Source organism: Mobula hypostoma, chromosome 11 (assembly GCF_963921235.1).
Source record: "Mobula hypostoma chromosome 11, sMobHyp1.1, whole genome shotgun sequence".
Classification (NCBI taxonomy): Eukaryota; Metazoa; Chordata; class Chondrichthyes; order Myliobatiformes; family Myliobatidae; genus Mobula; species Mobula hypostoma.
In genome coordinates, this window is record NC_086107.1 from 87,937,784 (window position 1) to 87,959,352 (window position 21,569).

The window sequence follows — 21,569 nt, forward strand, 5'->3', positions numbered from 1 at the left end:
ACAGACACTCTCCCCATCACTGACTCCCCCCTCCATCAAATCCCCTCCCACAGCCCATGGACATTCTCCCCCATCACTGACTGTCCTCATCTACTGAACCCCCTCACAGCCCATGGACATTCGCCCCTAACGCTGACTGTCCTAGAACATAGAATAGTACAGCACAGTACAGGCCCTTTGACCCACCCTTGTGCTGTCCCTCAAACCCTCCCTCCCATATAACTCCCCACCTTAAATTCCTCCATATACCTGTCTAGTAGTCTCTTAAACTTCACTAGTGTGTCTGCCTCCACCACTGACTCAGGCAGTGCATTCCATGCACCAACCACTCTCTGAGTAAAAAACCTTCCTGTAATATCCCCCTTGAACTTCCCACCCATTAGCTTAAAGCTATGTCCCCTTGCATTCAGCGGTGGTGCCTTGGGGAAGAGGTGCAGGCTATCCACTCTATCTATTCCTCTTACTATCTTGTACACCTCTGTCATGTCTCCTCTCATCCTCCTTCTCTCCAAAGAGTAAAGCCCTAGCTCCCTTAATCTCTGATCATAATGTATACTCTCTAAACCAGGCAGAATCCTAGTAAATCTCCTCTGTACCCTTTCCAATGCTTCCACATCCTTCCTATAGTGAGGCGACCAGAACTGGACACAGTACTCCAAGTGTGGCCTAACCAGAGTTTTATAGAGCTGCATCATTACCTCACGACACTTAAACTCTATCCTTCGACTTATGAAAGCTAACAGCCCATTAGCTTTCTTAACTACCCTATCTACCTGTGAGGCAACTTTCAAGGACCTGTGGACATGTACCCCCAGATCCCTCTGTTCCTCCACACTACCATGTATCCTGCCATTTACTTTGTACTCTGCTTTGGAGTTTGTCCTTCCAAAGTGTACTACCTCACACTTCTCCGGGTTGAACTCCATCTGCCACTTCTCAGCCCACTTCTGCATCCTGTCAATGTCTCTCTGCAATCTTTGACAATCCTCTACACTATCCATAATACCACCAACCTTTGAGTCATCTGCAAACTTGCCAGTCCACCCTTCCACCCCCACATCCAGGTCGTTAATAAAAATCACAAAAAATAGAGGTCCCAGAAGAGATCCTTGTGGGACACCACTAGTCACAATCCACCAATCTGAATGTACTCCCTCCACCACCACCCTCTGCCTTCTGCAGGCAAGCCAATTCTGGATCCACCTGGCCAAACTTCCCTGCATCCCATTCCTTCTGACTTTCTGAATAAGCCTACCGTGTGGAACCTTGACAAATGCCTTACTAAAATCCATGTAGATCACATCCACTACACTATCCTCATCTATACGCCTGGTCACCTCCTCAAAGAACTTTATCAGGCTTGTTAGACATGATCTGCCCTTCACAAATCCATGCTGACTGTCCCCGATCAGACCATGATTCCCTAAATGCCTATAGATCCTATCTCTAAGAATCTTTTCCAACAGCTTTCCCACCACAGACATAAGGCTCACTGGACTATAATTACGTGAACTCTCCCTACTACCTTTTTTGAACAAGGGGACAACATTCGCCTCCCTCCAATCCTCCGGTACCATTCCCTTGGACAACGAGGACATAAAGATCCTAGCCAGAGGCTCAGCAATCTCGTCCCTCGCCTCGTGGAGCAGCATGGGGAATATTCTGTCAGGCCGCAGGGACTTATCCGTCCCAATGTATTTTAACAACTCCAACACCTCCTCTCCCTTAATATCAACATGCTCCAGAACATCAACCTCACTCATTGTCCTCACCGTCATCAAGTTCTCTCTCATTGGTGAATACCGAAGAGAAGTATTCATTGAGGACCTCGCTCACTTCCACAGCCTCCAGGCACGACTTCCCACCTTTATCTCTAATCGGTCCTACCTTCACTCCTGTCATCCTTTTGTTCTTCACATAATTGAAGAATGCCTTGGGGTTTTCCTTTACCCTATTCACCAAGGCCTTCTCATGCCTCCTTCTTGCTCTTCTCAGCCCCTTCTTAAGCTCCTTTCTTGCTACCCTATATTCCTCAATAGACCTATCTGATCCTTGCTTTCTAAACCTCATGTATGCTGCCTTCTTCCACCTGACTAGATTCTCCACCTCACTTGTCACCCATGGTTCCTTCACCCTAACATCCTTTATCTTCCTCACTGGGACAAATTTATCCCTAATGTCCTGCAAGAGATCCCTAAATATTGACCACATGTCCATTGTACATTTCCCTGCAAAAACATCATCCCAATTCACACCCGCAAGTTCTAGCCTTATAGCCTCATAATTTGCCTTCCCCAATTAAAATTTTTCTTATCCTCTCTGATTCTATCCTTTTCCATGATAATGCTAAAGGCCAGCGAGCGGTGGTCACTGTCCCCAGATGCTCACCCACTGAGTAATCTGTGACCTGCCCCGGTTCATTACCTAATACTAGATCTAGTTTGGCATTCCCCCTCTTCGGCCTGTCAACATACTGTGACAGGAATCCGTCCTGGACACACTTAACAAATTCTGCCCCGTCTAAACCCTTGGAACTAATCAGGCGCCAATCAATATCAGGGAAGTTAAATTCACCCATGATAACAACCCTGTTATTTTTCACCTTTCCAAAATCTGCCTCCCAATCTGCTCCTCGGTATCTCTGCTGCTGCCAGGGGGCCGATAGAATACTCCCAATAGAGTAACTTCTCCCTTCCTGTTCCTGACTTCCACCCATACTGACTCACAGGAGGATCCTGCTACATTACCCACCCTTTCTGTAGCTGTAATCGCATCCCTGACCAGTAATGCCACCCCTCCACCCCTTTTCCCCCCCCCCACCCCTGACTTTATCCCTTTTAAAGCACTGAAATCCAGGAATATTGAGAATCCATTCTTGCTCTGGTGCCAGCCAAGTCTCTGTAATGGCCACTACATCATAATTCCATGTATGTATCCAAGCTCTCAGTTCATCACCTTTGTTCCTGATGCTTCTTGCATTGAAGTACACACATTTCAGCCCTTCTACCTTACTGTCTTTACACCATTTATTCTGCTTCTCCTTCCTCAAAGCCTCTCTATATGTTAGATCTGGTTTTACTCCATGCACTTCTTTCACTGCTCTATCGCTCTGGGTCCCATCCCCCTTGAAAATTAGTTTAATCCCTCCCGAACCATGCTAGCAAACCTACCTGCAAGGATATTGCTCCCCCTCAAGTTCAGGTGCAACCCATCCAATCTGTACGGGTCCCACCTGCCCCAGAAGAGATACCAATGATCCAAAAATCTAAAACCCTGTCCCCTGCAACAACTCCTCAGCCACAAACTCAACTGCCTTCTCCTCCAATTCTTACCATCACCACCATGTAGCACTGGCAGCAATCCTGAGAGAATGCACCCTTGAGGTCCTGTTCTTCAGCCTTCTGCCTAGTTCCTGAAACTTACACTTCAGAACCTCATCCCTCTTCCTGCCTATGTCGTTGGTACCAACATGTATCACGACTTCTGATTGCTTTCCCTCTTGTACCAGGATGTTGTGCACCTGGTCAGAGACATCCCAGACCCTGGCACCCGGGAGGCAACAAACCATGCGGGTATCCTTCTCACGTCCACAAAATCTCCTGTCTGCTCTCCTGACTATAGAGTCTCCAATGACAACAGCTCTCCTCTTTTCCATCCCACCTTTCTGCACCACAGGCTCAGACTCAGTGCCAGAGGCCCTGCCACCATGGCTCACACCTGGTCAATCATCCCCACCAACAGTATCCAGGACGGTAACCTTATTATTCGGGGAATTGCTACAGGGGTGATCTGCACTACTTGTCTACTAACCTTTGCTTTCCTCCCTCTGACTGTTACCCAACGACCTGCTTCCAGCAGCCTAGGTATGACTACCTCCCTGTAGCTCTCATCTATGACTGCCTCATTCTCCCTTATGAGTCGAAGGTCATCCAGCTGCTGCTCCAGATTCCTTACACGGTCTTCCAGATCGCCCAGTTGCATGCACTTCTGGCAGATGTGACTCTGCGTGAGAGGGGAGATCCCCCAAGACTGCCACATCTCACATGAGAGGCACATCACAGTCTTAGGAGGCATTGTGAAGATTAACTGGGAACAAGCTCATCTTCCGCCTCTTCTCGTCAAGGCCTCAAAGCGCCACTCCTTCACTGGCCCAGTCACTCACTGGCTGCTTTCCACAGGCCACTCTGTCTGAGCTATCCCTCTATTTATTTGTTTGAGCTTTTCAATCTGCTTGGTCACCTGACCTCAATTGCCCAATCAGTTGCTTTCTGTTGAGTCTGAGCTGTTCAAATCTTGATTTGAACCTACTGAACACCCTCCCACAGCCCACGGATACTGTCCCCTATCACCGACTGTTCTCAGCTACCGAACCTCCTCCCACAGCCCACGGACACTGCCCCCTATCACCAACTGTCCTCACCTACCGAACCCCCTCACACAGCCCATGGACATTCTCCCCCATCACCAACTGTCCTCAGCTACCGAACCCCCTCCCGCAGCCCACGGATACTGTCCCCTATCACTGACTGTCCTCACCTACCGAACCCCCTCAAACAGCCCATGGACATTCTCCCCCATCACCGACTGTCCTCAGCTACCGAACCTCCTCCCACAGCCCACGGATACTGTCCCCTATCACTGACTGTCCTCAGCTACCGAACCCCCTCAAACAGCCCATGGACATTCTCCCCCATCACCGACTGTCCTCAGCTACCAAACCCCCTCCGATAGCCCATGGACATTCTCCTCTATCATTGACTGTCCTCACCTACCGAACTTAGATATTGGATCCTCATCCCACCACATGGAAGTGTGGATTTAAATATGAGCAGTTTATATATGCTGGTAAATCTGTGAAACTTTAATGAAGGTCTGATGTGAAGCAGAAAGTTATTCTGTATTGCATTTAGGACACTCCGGGAGTAGAAGAATGTGATGGCCGTATCTTTGTAGGCAAGATTGGAGATTATTGGTTCAAAGGTTCGTTTATTATCAGTATGAAACTCTGAGATTCTTATTCTTTAGATAACCATGAAACAAACCAAAATGAATGACCATACATTTCAGTACACTATTTTGCATCTGCCACTACTTTGACCATTTCTCTCATCTAAGTCTGTCTGCAAACTCCCTGCTTCCTCATTTCAACCAGCCCTCTACCTCTCTTTGTATTATCTGCAAACCTACCTCTTTCAGAACACTGGGGTGTCGTGCATTTGGTCCAGGTGACTGATGCACCTTCAGACCTTTTAGCTTCTCAAGCAACTTCTCCTTAGTAATAGCAACTACACTCATTTCTGCCCCCTGACGCTCTCTAATTTCTGGCACAGTGAAGACTGACACAAAGTATTTAGTAAATTTGTCCATCATTTCTTTGACCCCCTTACTACATCCTTAGTGTCGTTTTCCAGCAGTCCGATATCCACTCTCAGCTCTCTTTTATTCTTTATATATCTGAAAATAATGATATCCGGCAATATTTAGCAGTCTGAGTCTCAAAGGGACAGTGGAGTCTAACCATACTCTGGGGAATTGGAGTGCTGGATCTTGGATGCCTGCCGCAGTTCAGTCAGGACCATGACAATATAGCAGTAGATTCCTTGCTGTGGGGTTTTATATTGTATAACAATAGACTCCCAGAGGTGAGCTACAGGCTGAGACCCAATCCAGGGGTTTGCAGGTTTCTATATAAAAACTAAATGGATCACTGAGAGTGCTTTAGAGGCTTGGATCCAATGCAGGGATTTGGGGAGTTTATATGTTGAATAACAGATTCCTAGGAGTGAGTTATAGGCCATAATCTATTCTAGGTGTTCAGAGGGAGTATATATAAAATAACAGATCCCAGTAGTGATGTAGAGGCTGGGTTACAATCCATGGTATTGGGGATTGGTACATACTGTAGGTATCAGATCCCAGTGAGTAAATTAAAGTTTGGGATCTACTCCAGGGGCTCAGGATTAAGATGCAGCTGTTTTGCTGATATGCTCTATCTTTTGTCATTTCCATTTACTCTGATTCAATCAGTGTATGATTCCCTTGCTCTGATTTTGTAGATATTTCAGGACAGGACTGTCTGATGTCGGTAACCAGGGACCCTGATGCCAACAGACAGAAGATGGAGAAACCCTTGCAGCTGGTTTGTAACAAGGATGGGAAGCTGCAACTTAACCCAGAGGCTCTGAAGGTTCTCCAGTCCATCGAGGATCCAATGGTTGTTGTGGCTATGGTTGGTGCTGCTCGTACAGGGAAGTCCTACCTCATGAACTGTCTCGCGGGAGACAAGAACGGTAAGGGCAGTGGCTGTAAACTTCCACCTCTAACCTTTCACCTCTGTTCACTACCTGTCTTACAGAAATTACTCTGTGACCTGTGACACACAGAAAACACTTGCATTGTCAACCTGTCAGAAGTGGGAGATGTACTGGAGACATCTGTTGGTGTCATGTTGGTGTTCCCATCTCTGTTTTGGATAATGGAACTAGAGAGATCTGGGGAATTTAAACTACATGCTCACCTCATATCTCAGATACAGAGAGTACACTGGTCTTGTAAATGGCAACCAGAGTTTCTTGCTGTAAAACTGACTCTGCACTGACCATCAATCATTCTTCTTCATGAATTCTACAACAATCCCATTTTATGCTTCACATTTTCCCAACAATTCTGCCCAAACCCTATCCCTCACTCACAAACTAGGGATAGGATACTAACAACCTGCTTGTCTTTGGGCTATGGAAGACCATAGATCCACTTATGTTCTTGTAAAGTTTACCTCTCTGTCTCTCTGTCTCTCTCACTCTGCAGGATTCTCAGTGGATTTAACGGTCCAGTCTCATACCAAAGGAATCTGGATGTGGTGTGGATCCCTCCCTCAGAGACCCAATGAGGTCCTCCTGTTGTTGGACATCGAGGGTCTGGAAGATCCTGAGAAGGTCAGTCCCTCCCTCTCAACTATTCCCCTCCTCAGAACAGTGGTTTCTTTACCAAATGGGTCACCCACAGACAGAGGAAAGATCCAAAGACCAGAGTACAAATCCCTCCAAGGGCAGTTTGGGTGGTTAAAAGCTGTTTACAATCTCAATTTAAAGCAAAGCTTTATTCATTTGTTAATTAATTAACTAACATTGTCATCACAGGTTCATGCTGAGCTTCAGGGAGGAATTCTGCCATATTTTCCAATGGAACTGTATGTGATACAAGACCATTACCCACACCGTTTCCTGTCCCACTCACACCAATTTCCATCCCCATCCTCCCAAATGAAAAGAATGTTAAGGTATCATGACAGTGTGCTCTCTCCCAGCACTGAGTTGGTGAGCACTGGCAGAGACTCAGTCTGTAAGGCTTCTCTTGTCCATACACCTGCCACTGGTGGCATTGACAGGAAGGATGCTGTGGAGGGAAGCCTCACCCACCAACCTCTGTAAACACTGAGCGGGAAATGTCCAGAAATGGGATGGTTATCTATTAGACTAATCTCTGAGCAAGAGCTCTCACTAACTGGTCGTCTGTTCTACCTGCAGGGAGACAGCCAGAATGATAATTCCATCTACTCACTGGCTATCCTTCTGAGCAGCGTCTTCATTTACAATGGTCAAAGAAAGATAGACCAGCAATCCCTGCAAGACCTACAGTATCCTTCACTGGTGTCTCTCAGTCCCGCTCTTTCAGGGTGATATCTCTACGGTAACCAATGTCTCTTACAAACTCCCCTTCGGGAATATCTGCACAGTGACTAATGTCTCTCAGTCCCACTCTCTTAGGAAGATATTGTAGTCTGAACAGTTTTTCTCAGCCCATCTCCCTCAGTGGGATATCTGTGCACAGACTGATGTTTCCCTATCCCTTCTTTTGGCATATATCTGTACGCTGACCATTGTCTCTCAATCATAGAGTCATTGAGTGATACAGCAGGTAAAGCATCCCTTCAGCCATGCTTGTCCATTCCGACTAAAATGTATCCTCAAGCCAGTCCAGCACTTTCCCAAATCGCCCTGCATTCTCGTCATCTTCATACCTGTCCACATACTTTGTAAATGTGTCTAATATACATGCCCCACCCACTTCCTCTGCTGGCTGGTGCAATATAATCACCACCCTTTGTCAATAAAAAATGACATCACAGGTTCTTACTAATAATTTCACTTTAACCATGTTATATCCTGTAGTTTTCATTTCCCCAAACTTGCAAACAAAGACCACTGACCCTATCAATGCCCCTCATGATTTTGTTATTACATCTGTGAGATCACCCCTCAATCTTCTATGCTCCAAAGAATAAAGCCCAAGGTGTCTAACCTCTCAGTTCCATGACTCCTGGCAACATCCTTCTAAATGTTTCTTTGTTCTCTTTTTTCTTTAATCCCATCCTTGTTATAACCACGTGACCAGAACTGTTCCCAGTACTCCAAGTGTGGCTACACCAACGTTCTGTACAATCATAGTGTAACCACCCTCTTCAAAATTAGCACACTAACTAATGAATGCCAGCATGCTTAAAAACTTTCTTCAGACACTCATGTAACTACCCCTTAAGGGACTCCTGCACCTCTACTATAAACTCCTTCTGTTGTGCAAAGGTACCTGGAGCCCTTGTATTCAATGTAAAACTCCTACAGTGATGAGTCCTTCCACAATATAACTTTATGTACTTATCTGAATTCCATTTGATATTCCTGAGCCCAGCTGCCCAGCTGACCAAGATCCCACTGCACTTGTTGGTACCCCTCTTCACTGTGACAGTAAACTAATGCTTGAGAACTGTGCCCATCTCCAGCAGTTCCACAAATACATTTCCATCTTTCAGGGGCCCTATTTGCCCCCATGTTACTGTTCTTTCATTCATATATTTACAAAGTCACTTAGAATTCTCCTTAATTTTCTTAGCTGAAGACACCTCATTCTCCCTTTTGCCCTCCAAATTTCCATCTTGAGTTTACTCTGGCATCCTCTATATATATTCAATTATTCACATGATTCCAGCTGCCTGTATCTGGATCAAGACACCTCCTCTTTTCTTGACCAAAGTTACAATATTCCTGTCATCCTGGGTTCCAACTAGCAGCAGCTTTGCATTACGCTCATCGAAACCCTTTCTCTCAGGGAGAAATCTCTACAATGACATGTGTCTCTTAGTCACCCTCTTTCTGAGGGGGAGATCTGTACACCGACCACTGTTTCAGTCCATCTTGCCGACGGGGAGATCTGTGCACCGGCCACTGAGTCTCTCTCAGTGAGATATCTTCATAATGATAGGTGTCTCTTAGTCACACTCTCTCTGAGGTAGTGATCTGTGCACTGATGTGTGTGTGTACTTGTTTGTGTACGTGCGTGTGTATCCGCGTGTGCGTGTGTCCCTCTCTCTACACTGACTAGTGTCTCCTAGTGTATCTGTCTCAGGGGCAGCTCTGAACAGTGACTGACATTCATCACCATTTTCCTGCCAACCCTTCATTCCATTATCCTTGATGTTGCTCCCAGTTTTGTGACTGAACTGTCCAAGTGGATCCAGATGAAGTCCCAGTCTGATGCCTGTGACAGCTGGGATTTTGTCCGTTTCTTCCCTGAATTTGTCTGGGTGATCCGTGATTTGACACTGGATATGAACATCAATGGAAAAGATGTGACTCCGAATGAGTACCTGGAGCACAGTCTGAAACTGAAGGACAGTGAGTATGTGGCAGTGCCAGTCTCTGAGGAGATAGAGTGAACTTGGAAAGGGGCCAGAGAAGGGAGGGAGCAGGGTTGAATTCAGTGTGTGAGGGGGTGGTGGAGGAAGGGGCAACCTGTTACCTTTGAGAGTCTGTGCACAAACACTCCAGGGTCTCCCGGCCCCTTCACATCTCTCATTCCCCACTTACTCTGCATTCCCCTGCCCTGTTCACATTCACATTACCTCACAATTCCCTACAATAACCTGATGCCAATGTACCCCATCCTCGGGTTTGATGGTATAAATTCACCACTCCCACCCAGTTGACACCTCCTTCCCGTCAGAGTTTCATCCAATTGGCTGGGTCGGACACACACACACACACACACACACACACACACACACACACACACACACACCTCTCAATCAATATGACCCTCAACTACCCTTTCAATGTCACATCCTTCCCCTCCATGACAAGTCACCCATGACCCAACTACAATGCACTTGATGCCCCTCCCACACATCCTGTCCCTCGCCATCACATCTCGCAAACTGCCTCCCCTCTGTTTCCTTCCTGTCCTTCCCCTATTCCTCCCCGCAGCCCTGTGATTCGAAGAAGGAAGTCTGAGAGTCGGAGCGGGAGTGCAGAGGAAGACATTTTTGAATTGTTGTTTTTTTTCTATCGGAGTTCAGAGAGGCGGGACTGCGCAGGCGTGTGACGTCGGGCAGTGAAGCGCGGAAGATTTAAAAGTGCAGAAATCCTGCTTCGAGTTTGATTCGAAGAAGGAAGTCTGAGAGTCAGAGCGGGAGTGCGGAGGAAGACATTTCTGAATTTTTCGTTTTTTTTTTCCATCGGCGTTCAGAGAGGCAGGACGGTACAGGCGTGTGACGTCGGGCAGTGAAGCGCGAAAGATTTAAAAGGAACAGAGCCTCATACAGCGGGCAGCGTAGTTTGCGGGCTGCAGAGTGAGCCGGGAGCAGAGTGAAGGCTTAAGGGCTTCGGCTCAATGGGCTTAGGCGGAAACGAGTGATGTGAGGAAGGTTTGGTATTCATTTTTTGTTGTTATTTGAGGAGAGGGGCAGTATGAGTGTGAGGGCAGTTTGTTGTTCTTGGTGCCGGATGTGGGAGGCCCTGGAGTCTCAGCCTCCCGGATGTCCACATCTGCGCCAGGTACGCCGAGATGCAGCTCCTAAGGGACCACGTTAGGGAACTGGAGTTGCAGCTCGATGACCTCCGTTTGGTCAGGGAGAGTGAGGAGTTGATAGAGAGGAGTTACAGGCAGGTGGTCACACCGGGGCCACAGGAGGCAGACCAGTGGGTCACGGTTAGGAGGGGGAAGGGGAAGAGTCAGGTAATAGAGAGTACCCCAGTGGCTGTGCCCCTTGACAATAGGTACTCCTGTTTGAGTACTGTTGCGGGGGACAGCTTACCTGGGGGAAGCGACAGTGGCCGTGCCTCCGGCACAGAGTTCAGCCCTGTAGCTCAGAAGGGTAGGGAAAGGAAGAGGAGGGCAGTTGTAATTGGGGACTCGATAGTAAGGGGGTCAGATAGGCGGTTCTGTGGACGCAGTCCAGAGACCCGGATGGTAGTTTGCCTCCCTGGTGCCAGGGTCTGGGATATTTCTGATCGTGTCCAAGATATCCTGAAGTGGGAGGGTGAGGAGCCAGAGGTCGTGGTACATATAGGTACCAATGACATAAGTAGGAAAAGGGAAGAGGTCCTGAAAGGAGAATATAGGGAGTTAGGAAGGGAGTTGAGAAAAAGGACTGCAAAGGTAGTAATTTCGGGATTACTGCCTGTGCCACGCGACAGTGAGAGTAGGAATGCAATGAGGTGGAGGATAAATGTGTGGCTGAAGGATTGGAGCAGGGGGCAGGGATTCAAGTTTTTGGATCATTGGAACCTCTTTTGGCGCAGGCGTGAGCTGTACAAAAAGGACGGGTTACACTTGAATCCTAGGGGGACCAATATCCTGGAAGGGAGATTAGCGAGGGCTACTGAGGTGACTTTAAACTAGAATGGTTGGGGGTTGGGAATCAAATTAAAGAGGCTAGGCGAGAGGAGGTTAGTTCACAACAGATGGATGGGAACGAGTGCAGAGAGACAGAGGGGTGTAAAATGAGGGTAGAAGCAAAAAGTAGTAAGGTGAAAAGTAAAAGTGGCAGGCCGACAAATCCAGGGCAAGCATCAAAAAGGGCCACTTTTCAACATAATTGTATAAGGGCTAAGAGAGTTGTAAAAGTGCGCCTGAAGGCTTTGTGTGTCAATGCAAGGAGCATTCGTAACAAGGTGAATGAATTAAAAGTGCAGATTGTTATTAATGAATATGATATATTTGGGATCATAAAGACATGGCTCCAGGGTGACCAAGGATGGGAGCTCAACATTCAGGGATATTCAATATTCAGGAGGGATAGACATAAAAGAAAAGGAGGTGGGGTGGCGTTGCTGGTTAGAGAGGAGATTAACGCAATAGAAAGGAAGGACATAAGCCGGGAAGATGTGGAATCGATATGGGTAGAGCTGCGTAACACTAAGGGGCAGAAAACGCTGGTGGGAGTTGTGTACAGGCCACCTAACAGTAGTAGTGAGGTTGGGGATGGTATTAAACAGGAAATTAGAAAAGCGTGCAATAAAGGAACAGCAGTTATAATGGGTAACTTCAATCTACATGTAGATTGGGTGAACCAAATTGGTAACGGTGCTGAGGAAGAAGATTTCTTGGAATATATGCGGGATGGTTTTTTGAACCAACATGTCGAGGAACCAACTAGAGAGCAGGCTATTCTGGACTGGGTATTGAGCAATGAGGAAGGGTTAATTAGCAATCTTGTCGTGAGAGGCCCCTTGGGTAAGAGTGACCATAATATGGTGGAATTCTTCATTAAGATGGAGAGTGACATAGTTAATTCAGAAACAAAGGTTCTGAACTTAAAGAAGGGTAACTTTGAAGGTATGACACATGAATTAGCTAAGATAGACTGGCAAATGACACTTAAAGGGTTGACGGTGGATATGCAATGGCAAGCATTTAAAGATCACATGGATGAACTACAACAATTGTTCATCCCAGTTTGGAAAAAAAAAATCAAAGAAGGCAGTGCACCTGTGGCTGACAAGGGAAATTAGGGATAGTATCAATTCCAAAGAAGAAACATACAAATTAGCCAGAAAAAGTGGCTCACCTGAGGACTGGGAAAAATTCAGAGTTCAGCAGAGGAGGATAAAGGGCTTAATTAGGAAGGGGAAAAAAGATTATGAGAGAAAACTGGCAGGGAACATAAAAACTGACTGTAAAAGCTTTTATAGATATGTGAAAAGAAAAAGATTGGTTAAGACAAATGTAGGTCCCCTACAGACAGAAACAACTGAATTAATTATGGGGAGCAAGGACATGGCAGACCTATTGAATAATTACTTTGGTTCTGTCTTCACTAAGGAGGACATAAATAATCTTCCGGAAATAGTAGGGGACAGAGGGTCCAGTGAGATGGAGGAACTGAGGGAAATACATGTTAGTAGGGAAGTGGTGTTAGGTAAATTGAAGGGATTAAAGGCAGATAAATCCCCAGGGCCAGATGGTCTGCATCCCAGAGTGCTTAAGGAAGTAGCCCAAGAAATAGTGGATGCATTAGTGATAATTTTTCAAAACTCTTTAGATTCTGGACTAGTTCCTGAGGATTGGAGGGTGGCTAATGTAACCCCACTTTTTAAAAAAGGAGGGAGAGAGAAACCAGGGAATTATAGACCGGTTAGCCTAACATCGGTGGTGGGGCAACTGCTAGAGTCAGTTATCAAAGATGTGATAACAGCACATTTGGAAAGCGGTGAAATCATCGGACAAAGTCAGCATGGATTTGTGAAAGGAAAATCATGTCTAACGAATCTCATAGTATTTTTTGAGGATGTAACCAGTAGAGTGGATAGGGGAGAACCAGTGGATGTGGTATACTTGGATTTTCAAAAGGCTTTTGACAAGGTCCCACACAGGAGATTAGTGTGCAAACTTAAAGCACACGGTATTGGGGGTAAGGTATTGATATGGATAGAGAATTGGTTGGCAGACAGGAAGCAAAGAGTGGGAATAAACTGGACCTTTTCAGAATGGCAGGCAGTGACTAGTGGGGTACCACAAGGCTCAGTGCTGGGACCCCAGTTGTTTACAATATATATTAATGACTTGGATGAGGGAATTAAATGTAGCATCTCCAAGTTTGCCGATGACATGAAGCTGGGCGGCAGTGTTAGCTGTGAGGAGGATGCTAAGAGGATGCAGAGTGACTTGGATAGGTTGGGTGAGTGGGCAAATTCATGGCAGATGCAATTTAATGTGGATAAATATGAAGTTATCCACTTTGGTGGCAAAAACAGGAAAACAGATTATTATCTGAATGGTGGCCGATTAGGAAAAGGGAGGTGCAACGAGACCTGGGTGTCATTATACACCAGTCATTGAAAGTGGGCATGCAGGTACAGCAGGCGGTGAAAAAGGCGAACGGTATGCTGGCATTCATAGCAAGAGGATTCGAGTACGGAAGCAAGGAAGTACTACTGCAGTTGTACAAGGCCTTGGTGAGACCACACCTGGAGTATTGTGTGCAGTTTTGGTCCCCTAATCTGAGGAAAGACATCCTTGCCATAGAGGGAGTGCAAAGAAGGTTCACCAGATTGATTCCTGGGATGGCAGGATTTTCATATGATGAAAGACTGGATGAACTAGGCTTATACTCGTTGGAATTTAGAAGATTGAGGGGGGATCTGATTGAAACGTATAAAATCCTAAAGGGATTGGACAGGCTAGATGCAGGAAGATTGTTCCCAAAGTTGGAGAAGTCCAGAACGAGGGGTTACAGTTTGAGGATAAAGGGGAAGCCTTTTAGGACCGAGATTAGGAAAAACTTGTTCACCCAGAGTGTGGTGAATCTGTGGCATTCTCTGCCACAGGAAACAGTTGAGGCCAGTTCATTGGCTATATTTAAGAGGGAGTTAGATATGGCCCTTGTGGCTAAAGGGATCGGGGGTATGGAGGGAAGGCTGGGGCAGGGTTCTGAGTTTGATGATCAGCCATGATCATACTGAATGGCGGTGCAGGCTCAAAGGGCCGAAGGGCCTACTCCTGCACCTATTTTCTATGTTTCTATGTTTCTATGTTTCTAACAGTCACCATGTTGGGAATGGGAGAACAGATTCAGTGAGAGTGACTCCTGCCTGATTCCTGCTTCTTTTTTACAGGTGAGATCAGTGAGCAGGACAAGAAATATAATGAGCTCCGCAGGTGTATCCGCAATCATTTTCCCTCACGTTGCTGCTTTGCATTTCCCATTTCCACATTCCAGAAGAAACCCAAGCAGCTCCAGGAACTGGAGGACAAGGATCTGGATGAGGATTTTGTTACGGAGCGGCAGAAACTCATCAATTACATTCAGACCCACAAGAAATTCAAGAGTGTTGTTGGGGGTCTGCTGGTCACTGGCAGGAGTAAGTAACCAGGCAAAACCTCACCACCTCTCTTCAGTATAACACATTAACCTGGCATGAGAAAATCTGCTGATGCTGGAAATCCAAAGCGACACACACAAAATACTGGTGGAACTCAGCAGGCCAGGCAACATCTATGGAAAAAATGGACAGTCAACGTTTCGTGCCAAGACACTTCATCAGCACTGGAAAGGGAGGGGAGAAATCAGAATAAGAACTTGGGGGAGGGGGAAGAGGAAAAAGTACAAGTTGGCAGGTGATAGGTGAAACTGGGAGAGGGGGAGGGGTGAAGAAAAGAGCGGGGAAGTCGATTGGTGAAAGAGATGAAGGTGGGAAAAGCATGAATCTGTTAGCAGAGGACTGAAGACCTTGGAAGAAAGGGAAGGGGGAGGGGTAGGGGTTGGAGCACCAGATGGAGGTGATGGGTGATGGGCAGGTGAGAAGAAGTGTGAGAAGGAAGCAAGAATGGGGAATCGTGAAGAAGTTTGGGGGGGGGGAGGAAATTACTGAAGTTCAGGAAATCGATACTCATGCTATCATGCTGAGCACCTTCACTCCGTCTGCCACAAAAAGCCAAATTTCCTTGTGGCCACCTATTTCAATCCTACTTCCCATTCCATTCCATTCCAACATGCCTGTCATGGCCTCTTTTGCCACGGTGAGGCCAGGGTATATTCTGTCTAGGTAGTCTCCAACCTCATGGCATGAACATAGAGTTCTCAAATTTCTTACCTGCCCATCACTTCCCTCTGTTGCTCTTTCTCTTCCCTTTATTCCATGATCTTCAGTCATTTTCTATCACATCTCCCCCCCGCCACTCCACTTTATCACTTTCACCAATTGACTTCCCAGTTCTTTACTTCACCCCCTCCACCTCTCCAGGTTTAATCTATCACCTGCCACCTTGGACTTCTTTCTCCACCTCCCCCACCTTCCTATCCTGATTCATTCTCTTCCTTCCCAGTCCTGGTGAAGGGTCTTGGCCTGACACCCTCACCTGGCATGGGAATATACTATCAGAGTACGTGGGAATGTGGACAGTGGGACTGAATGGGAAGGGAATTGGATGCCATTAGAAATGTGTCAAAGGAAGTGAATGGGAAGGGGTTGGGATCCCATTGGGAATGAGTGGGATGGTGTGGGGTACCAGCATGTGTGTAGAGGGTAGGAGTGAATGTAAAATATGGAGTTCACTATGAGTGAATGGGGAGGTGTGGGATCCAGTTGGGAATATGAACTGTGGGATTAAATGGGAAAGGGGTGAGGTCCTATTGGGAATATGAACTGTCTGTTTGAATGGGAAATGGGTGGGGTCCCATTAGAAATATAGTCTGTGGGATTTAATGAGAAGGTTTAGGGTCCCATTGGGTACATGGACTGTGGGATTGAATAGGAAAGGGGTGGTGTCTTATTGGGAGAATGATTGATGGGAGAGAATTGGAGGGGATGGGATCCCATTGGAAGTGAATGAGAATGGGATGGGTACATAGTGATATGGCGAGCGGGAATTGAGGCTGTGATCAGATCCCCAGGCGCTGACCTCCAGAAACTTCCCACACAGGATTTGTTGAATTAACAAAGGCGTATGTGGGCATGATGGCGGATGGGGTCCTACCGTGTGTGGAGAGCTGTGTCGCCGAATTAGTGGAGGTGGAAAATCAAGCAGCAGTAGATGAAGCCCAGAAATTCTTTGATGGTGAAATGAGAATAATCTCAAAATCTGACAATGTTACGATGAACAAACTCATAGATTATTACTATAGGAAGAGCAAAGCGGCATTCAGTATCTTCCACAAAAGATGTATAAACAACAGTGGCAAACACTTCAAACAGCTGGAGGTGAGCTTCTAATCTTAAGTGATTTCCAACTGTCTCGACTGTACGATATCCCTGGATCCAATGTTTAAGAGTGAGAGACAAGGAGCATAGATATTATCCTGAACGTGAAGGACTGAGAGACACCGGATAGTATAGTTCACACCCTGAGTGAGTGACAGAGAGACACTGGTTTGTATACAGGTCACTCCCAATCAATCGACAGATCTCTCCCTGAGGGAGAGTAACTCAGAGATTCAGTTGGTATGCAGGTCTCTCCCTGAGAGAGAGCGATTCAGAGATATTGTTAGTGTACAGATCTCTGACTGAGAGAGATTGACAGTGAGACAGTGGTCAGTGTACAGATCTCTCCCTGAGAGAGAGCCACTCAGAGATGTAGTTGGTATGCAGATATACCACTGAGAGAGAGGGACTGCGAGACATTGGTCAGTGTACAATACTTATTTTCCTAGATTACTGTACATCTTTCCTTCATTCCCAGGAAATAATGAGTTTAACTTACAAGTCTCTCGTAGCCAAGATCAAGGAAAAGTCACAAGAGGAGTGTGAGACACATCTAAAAGTAGTAATGTCATCAATAAAAGAAAACCTGACATCTGAACATTACCTGAGTCCTGGTGGTTTCCAGGCGCTGAAGAAGGATCTTGATAAGGCCGTCAAGGAGTATAAAGAAAAGACTAAGGATGAAATGGAGGTGTGTTCAATATTTTACAGCAAGACATTTACTTTTAAATTCTCATGGCTTTTCCTTCCCCTGCCTTACATGGATTCAGAAAACTTCCCCCCTCTGCCTTCTTCCATTCACCCAACAAAATTGAATTTGATTTCCACTCTCCGTAACATCTGGAATGGAATTAACTGGGTAGATTGGGTCTATAATCGGGGAATGAGTGTTATAGGTTGCAGGAGGATTTTCAGTGGGTGGGGTCAGTGCCTGTGGGAGGGAATTCTTTGGGTAGGGAGATGTTCGTGGGATGTGAGAGGGGATACAGTAGTTGGAGAGTCAGTAATGGGGCTGTGGGAATTATCTTTAATCCTCGTTTTCAAGAGCCTTCCAATCTCTCCCTTAAAAATCCTAATTCTCTGCTTCCACTGTGCTTTAATGGAGAGTTCAAAAAACTAATCAGGCATTGAGAGAAAAATGCTTGTCTCATAACTCCGTTGATCAAGCTACCTGTTTATCCAACTCAGCTTTGCGACTCATGACCTTCTCCCCTACACTAACGATCCAGTCCGTGATTCCTAGTTCTGGGGTTTCCCACAGAAGTGTCTAGACCCAGCCTGTCCTACCTTATCTGAAAAGGTAATCTGTCCTTCCAGGTATCAGTCTACAACCCACCTCTAAACTGTGTCCAGTGTGTTAGTGTTAAAGGAGACTATACTGACCATATTCTAGATGTAATCTCACCAAAACCTGATATAACTGAAGTATTTCCCTTCTACTTTTGTTACACACTCCACCTCTCCCACTTAATTGCACACAAACATTTTGCAAATCTTGCACTAGGACACCCAGATCCCTCTACATCTCAGAACTTCACATACTCTCTCATTTGTATAATATGCAACTACTTATTTTTCTGACATAATGGATATTTTGCATTATCCCACATTGTGCTCGATTTGCCTGATCCTTGTCCATTCTTACAACCCATCTCTCTACTCTTTGTCACCACTGTGTGTCCTTTTCACAATTTAGCCTTGTGTCATTGAAAAAAAAAATTCTGCCTTCATTCAAAGCCATGATATAAATTGTACATAGTTTCCAGTTGTGGTTTTACCAGTTTCCCGTAGATTGGTAAGAGAAGCTCCTTAGTTGTGTATGTTTGATGGGGAGAGCCTGTCTCTGGTCTTCTGTGGACTGCTGTGATGGGAGAGAGTGGGACATGAATGATTGTATCTTCTCTTCTCTGTAGGGGTGTGCTGTCCTCACCCACTTCTTGGAAGAAGAGAAACCTCATGTAGACCAGGTACAAAAAATAGACAGCAGGCTGACAGAGGAACAAAAGCGTGTCTCTGGTGAGAAAATAAACAAAAATGCTCAAGATATTTTGGTTAGAGTTTATTTGTAGATTTAAAATTAATTCTTTGAGCCTGAAAAAGGAAATGTGAAACACTCCAGCTGGATACTTCGCCTCAGAGTTCACCAGAAGGACCAAAGTCATAGTGAGATCAGGGATGGGTGTGCTGTTGTACTTGGACATGTTCACATGAAGAAAAAGTTGGTGTTGGGTCTCTCAAAAAACATAAACAGAAATCCAGAGTGGGGTGCCCAAGAGTAGGAGGTAGATTTGAGGCTGAAGTGGGGGTCATCAATGAGGAGTGGGTAATCCTTGTTGAAGAGATATAGGTGCAGAAAAAACAGAAGGGCTTGGCTTATGATGTCAGTGGAACTCGAGCATAAATACCTACATTTATACAAATGGAGAGTGCAATAGTTTGATCCAAAACCTGGTGTATTATGTCAAAACAAGGGAGAATACCAGGGAATGAGAGAGGAGTTCAATAGTGTAGATTAGAAACACAGGCTACAAGGTGGGACAGTGGCTGCAGGAGTGGGACCCCCACATTTATACTTTTATGCTTTATTTTCGCCAAAAAATTGATACTAGAACGCACAATCATCACAGCGATATTTGATTCTGTGCTTTGTGCTCCCTGGAGTACAAATGGAGAGTAAATATTGAAAATTTAAATTATAAATCATAAATAGAATATAGAAAAGGGAAAGTAAGGTAGTGCAAAAAATCTGAGAGGCAGGTCCAGGTATTTGGAGGGTACGGCCCAGATCTGGGTCAGGATCCGTTCAGCTGTCTAATCTCAGTTGGAAAGAAGCTGTTCCCAAATCTGTCCGTACGAGCCTTCAAGCTCCTGAGCCTTCTCCCAGAGGGAAGAGGGACGAAAAGTGTGTTGGCTGGGTGGGTCGTGTTCTTGATTATCCTGGCAGCACTGCTCCGACAGTGTGTGGTGTAAAGTGAGTCCAAGGACAGAAGATTGGTTTGTGTGATGTGCTCGGCTGTGTTCATGATCTTCTGCAGCTTCTTCCGGTCTTGGACAGGACAACTTCCATGCCAGGTTGTGATGCACGCTAGAAAAATACTTTCTGCAGTGCATCTATTAAAATTAGTGAGGGTTTTGGGGGACAGACCAAATTTCTTTAGTTTTCTCAGGAAGTAAAGGTACTGGTGGCCTTTACCCCGATCTTGGTTGTGGGTGATAGAGATGGAAATGGAAAAAAACCATGGGACACCGCCCCCTCTCATAAGGTAGGTTGAGGGTGGTCCAGTGGTTGGGATACCTCCCTGTGATGATGCTGGGGCAGTGAATGGGGTAACAAGGAGGACGCAGACCATAAAGGTTGTGTTTAGTTCAGACTCCAGAGTAAGGCAAGAGCTGCCCATTTCTGAACGAGGAATATATTCCCTGGACTTGTTTGCCAGGGTTCAGAGACTGTGCGAAGGGTTGTGTTGAGAAGAGTTGTTCCTCTCTAACTCAGGACGTGGCTCTGTATGGACTTCCAGAGCCAGGAACAATGAGGCCATCCTTCAGTCTGATGCCTGATGTGGAGAGGGTCCCTCCTCTGTGGTCACCAGCAGGCTCAGATTCCCCTGAGGTGTCTGAGGATTCCTCCACCACTGATCCTGGGGTTAGGATTGTGTTGGAGATGGAACAAGCTGGTGGGTTTGGGACACCCACTGCAGAGAGAGGAATGCATGTGTCAGCTATGAGTGGTTTCTGCCTAGAGGGGGACAGGTACTAGTGGTAGTTGGGAAGCTGGGGTCCACACTTACCCCATCTTCCTGCAGGCTTAACAGTGATAGAGTTCCTCTTGTCCTTACCCATCACCCCAGGAGTCTCTGCATCCAACACAGCAGCCTCTGCAGCTTCTGCCATCTCCGAAGGGATCCTACCACTAAACATACCTTTAACACCCTCTCCCTCCACTTTCTGTCGCAATGGACAGCTGAGGAAGCGGACCCAAGAGCAGGACACAGGCACAGAGATGGACTGGACTTGCCTCGGGACTCGGGGACTTGGAACGACAAAACAACGACAGTCCATTCGAGTAACGGCAACTGGCCTGCCTACTGAGCTGGATACCAGATGACAAAACAACGAGAGTTCATTCGAGTTGCAGCAAACGGCCTGCGTACTAAACTGGATACGAGATGACAAAACAACGACAGTCCATTCGAGTCTTGGCTCAGGGAAGCAGCAACTGGCCAGCAAATCTCATCTGGCCATGGAAATGGCAGAATTCGTAACTTGGGCTCGGAGTGGCGGCAAACGGCCGGCAACTCAGCTGGATGTGAAAACGACCGAATCCACAAAGCAACCCCGGGCACCGAAGCCACGCAGAGTCCACAATGAACGGGGACCCGAATCGGGCACAACCACACTTGCTCAGCTGAAGAACCAGCAGCGAGTAGATGTAAACCGGCGCTATTTATGCTGACCAATTTGAATAAGAATCAGGTGCCCTAATCCAGGAGCCCAGTGGAACAAAGGGAAAAGGAAATTAACTTAAACCAGGAGTCACGGACCGGACTGTGACACTTTCTGCAGGGATTACTCCCTCCACGATTCCCTTATCCA

General features: G+C 46.3%; 1 protein-coding gene across 4 annotated transcripts in view; it reads left to right on the forward strand.

The window, feature by feature from the left end:
• Window positions 1-21,569, forward strand: part of LOC134353921 (guanylate-binding protein 1-like) — a 37,574-nt gene that overhangs the window by 8,814 nt on the left and 7,191 nt on the right. The window contains exons 2-10 of one of the 4 annotated variants that reach the window (XM_063062459.1): window positions 4,911-4,980; window positions 6,057-6,290; window positions 6,808-6,935; window positions 7,527-7,636; window positions 9,484-9,671; window positions 14,892-15,137; window positions 16,699-16,976; window positions 17,455-17,667; window positions 18,890-18,992. In XM_063062459.1, the coding sequence (XP_062918529.1) occupies window positions 6,080-6,290; window positions 6,808-6,935; window positions 7,527-7,636; window positions 9,484-9,671; window positions 14,892-15,137; window positions 16,699-16,976; window positions 17,455-17,667; window positions 18,890-18,992 (1,477 nt within the window). In that variant the 5' untranslated portion in view covers window positions 4,911-4,980; window positions 6,057-6,079. The remainder of the gene's footprint in view (window positions 1-4,910; window positions 4,981-6,056; window positions 6,291-6,807; window positions 6,936-7,526; window positions 7,637-9,483; window positions 9,672-14,891; window positions 15,138-16,698; window positions 16,977-17,454; window positions 17,668-18,889; window positions 18,993-21,569) is intronic. The other 3 variants (XM_063062455.1, XM_063062456.1, XM_063062457.1) reach the window with 3 other exon arrangements.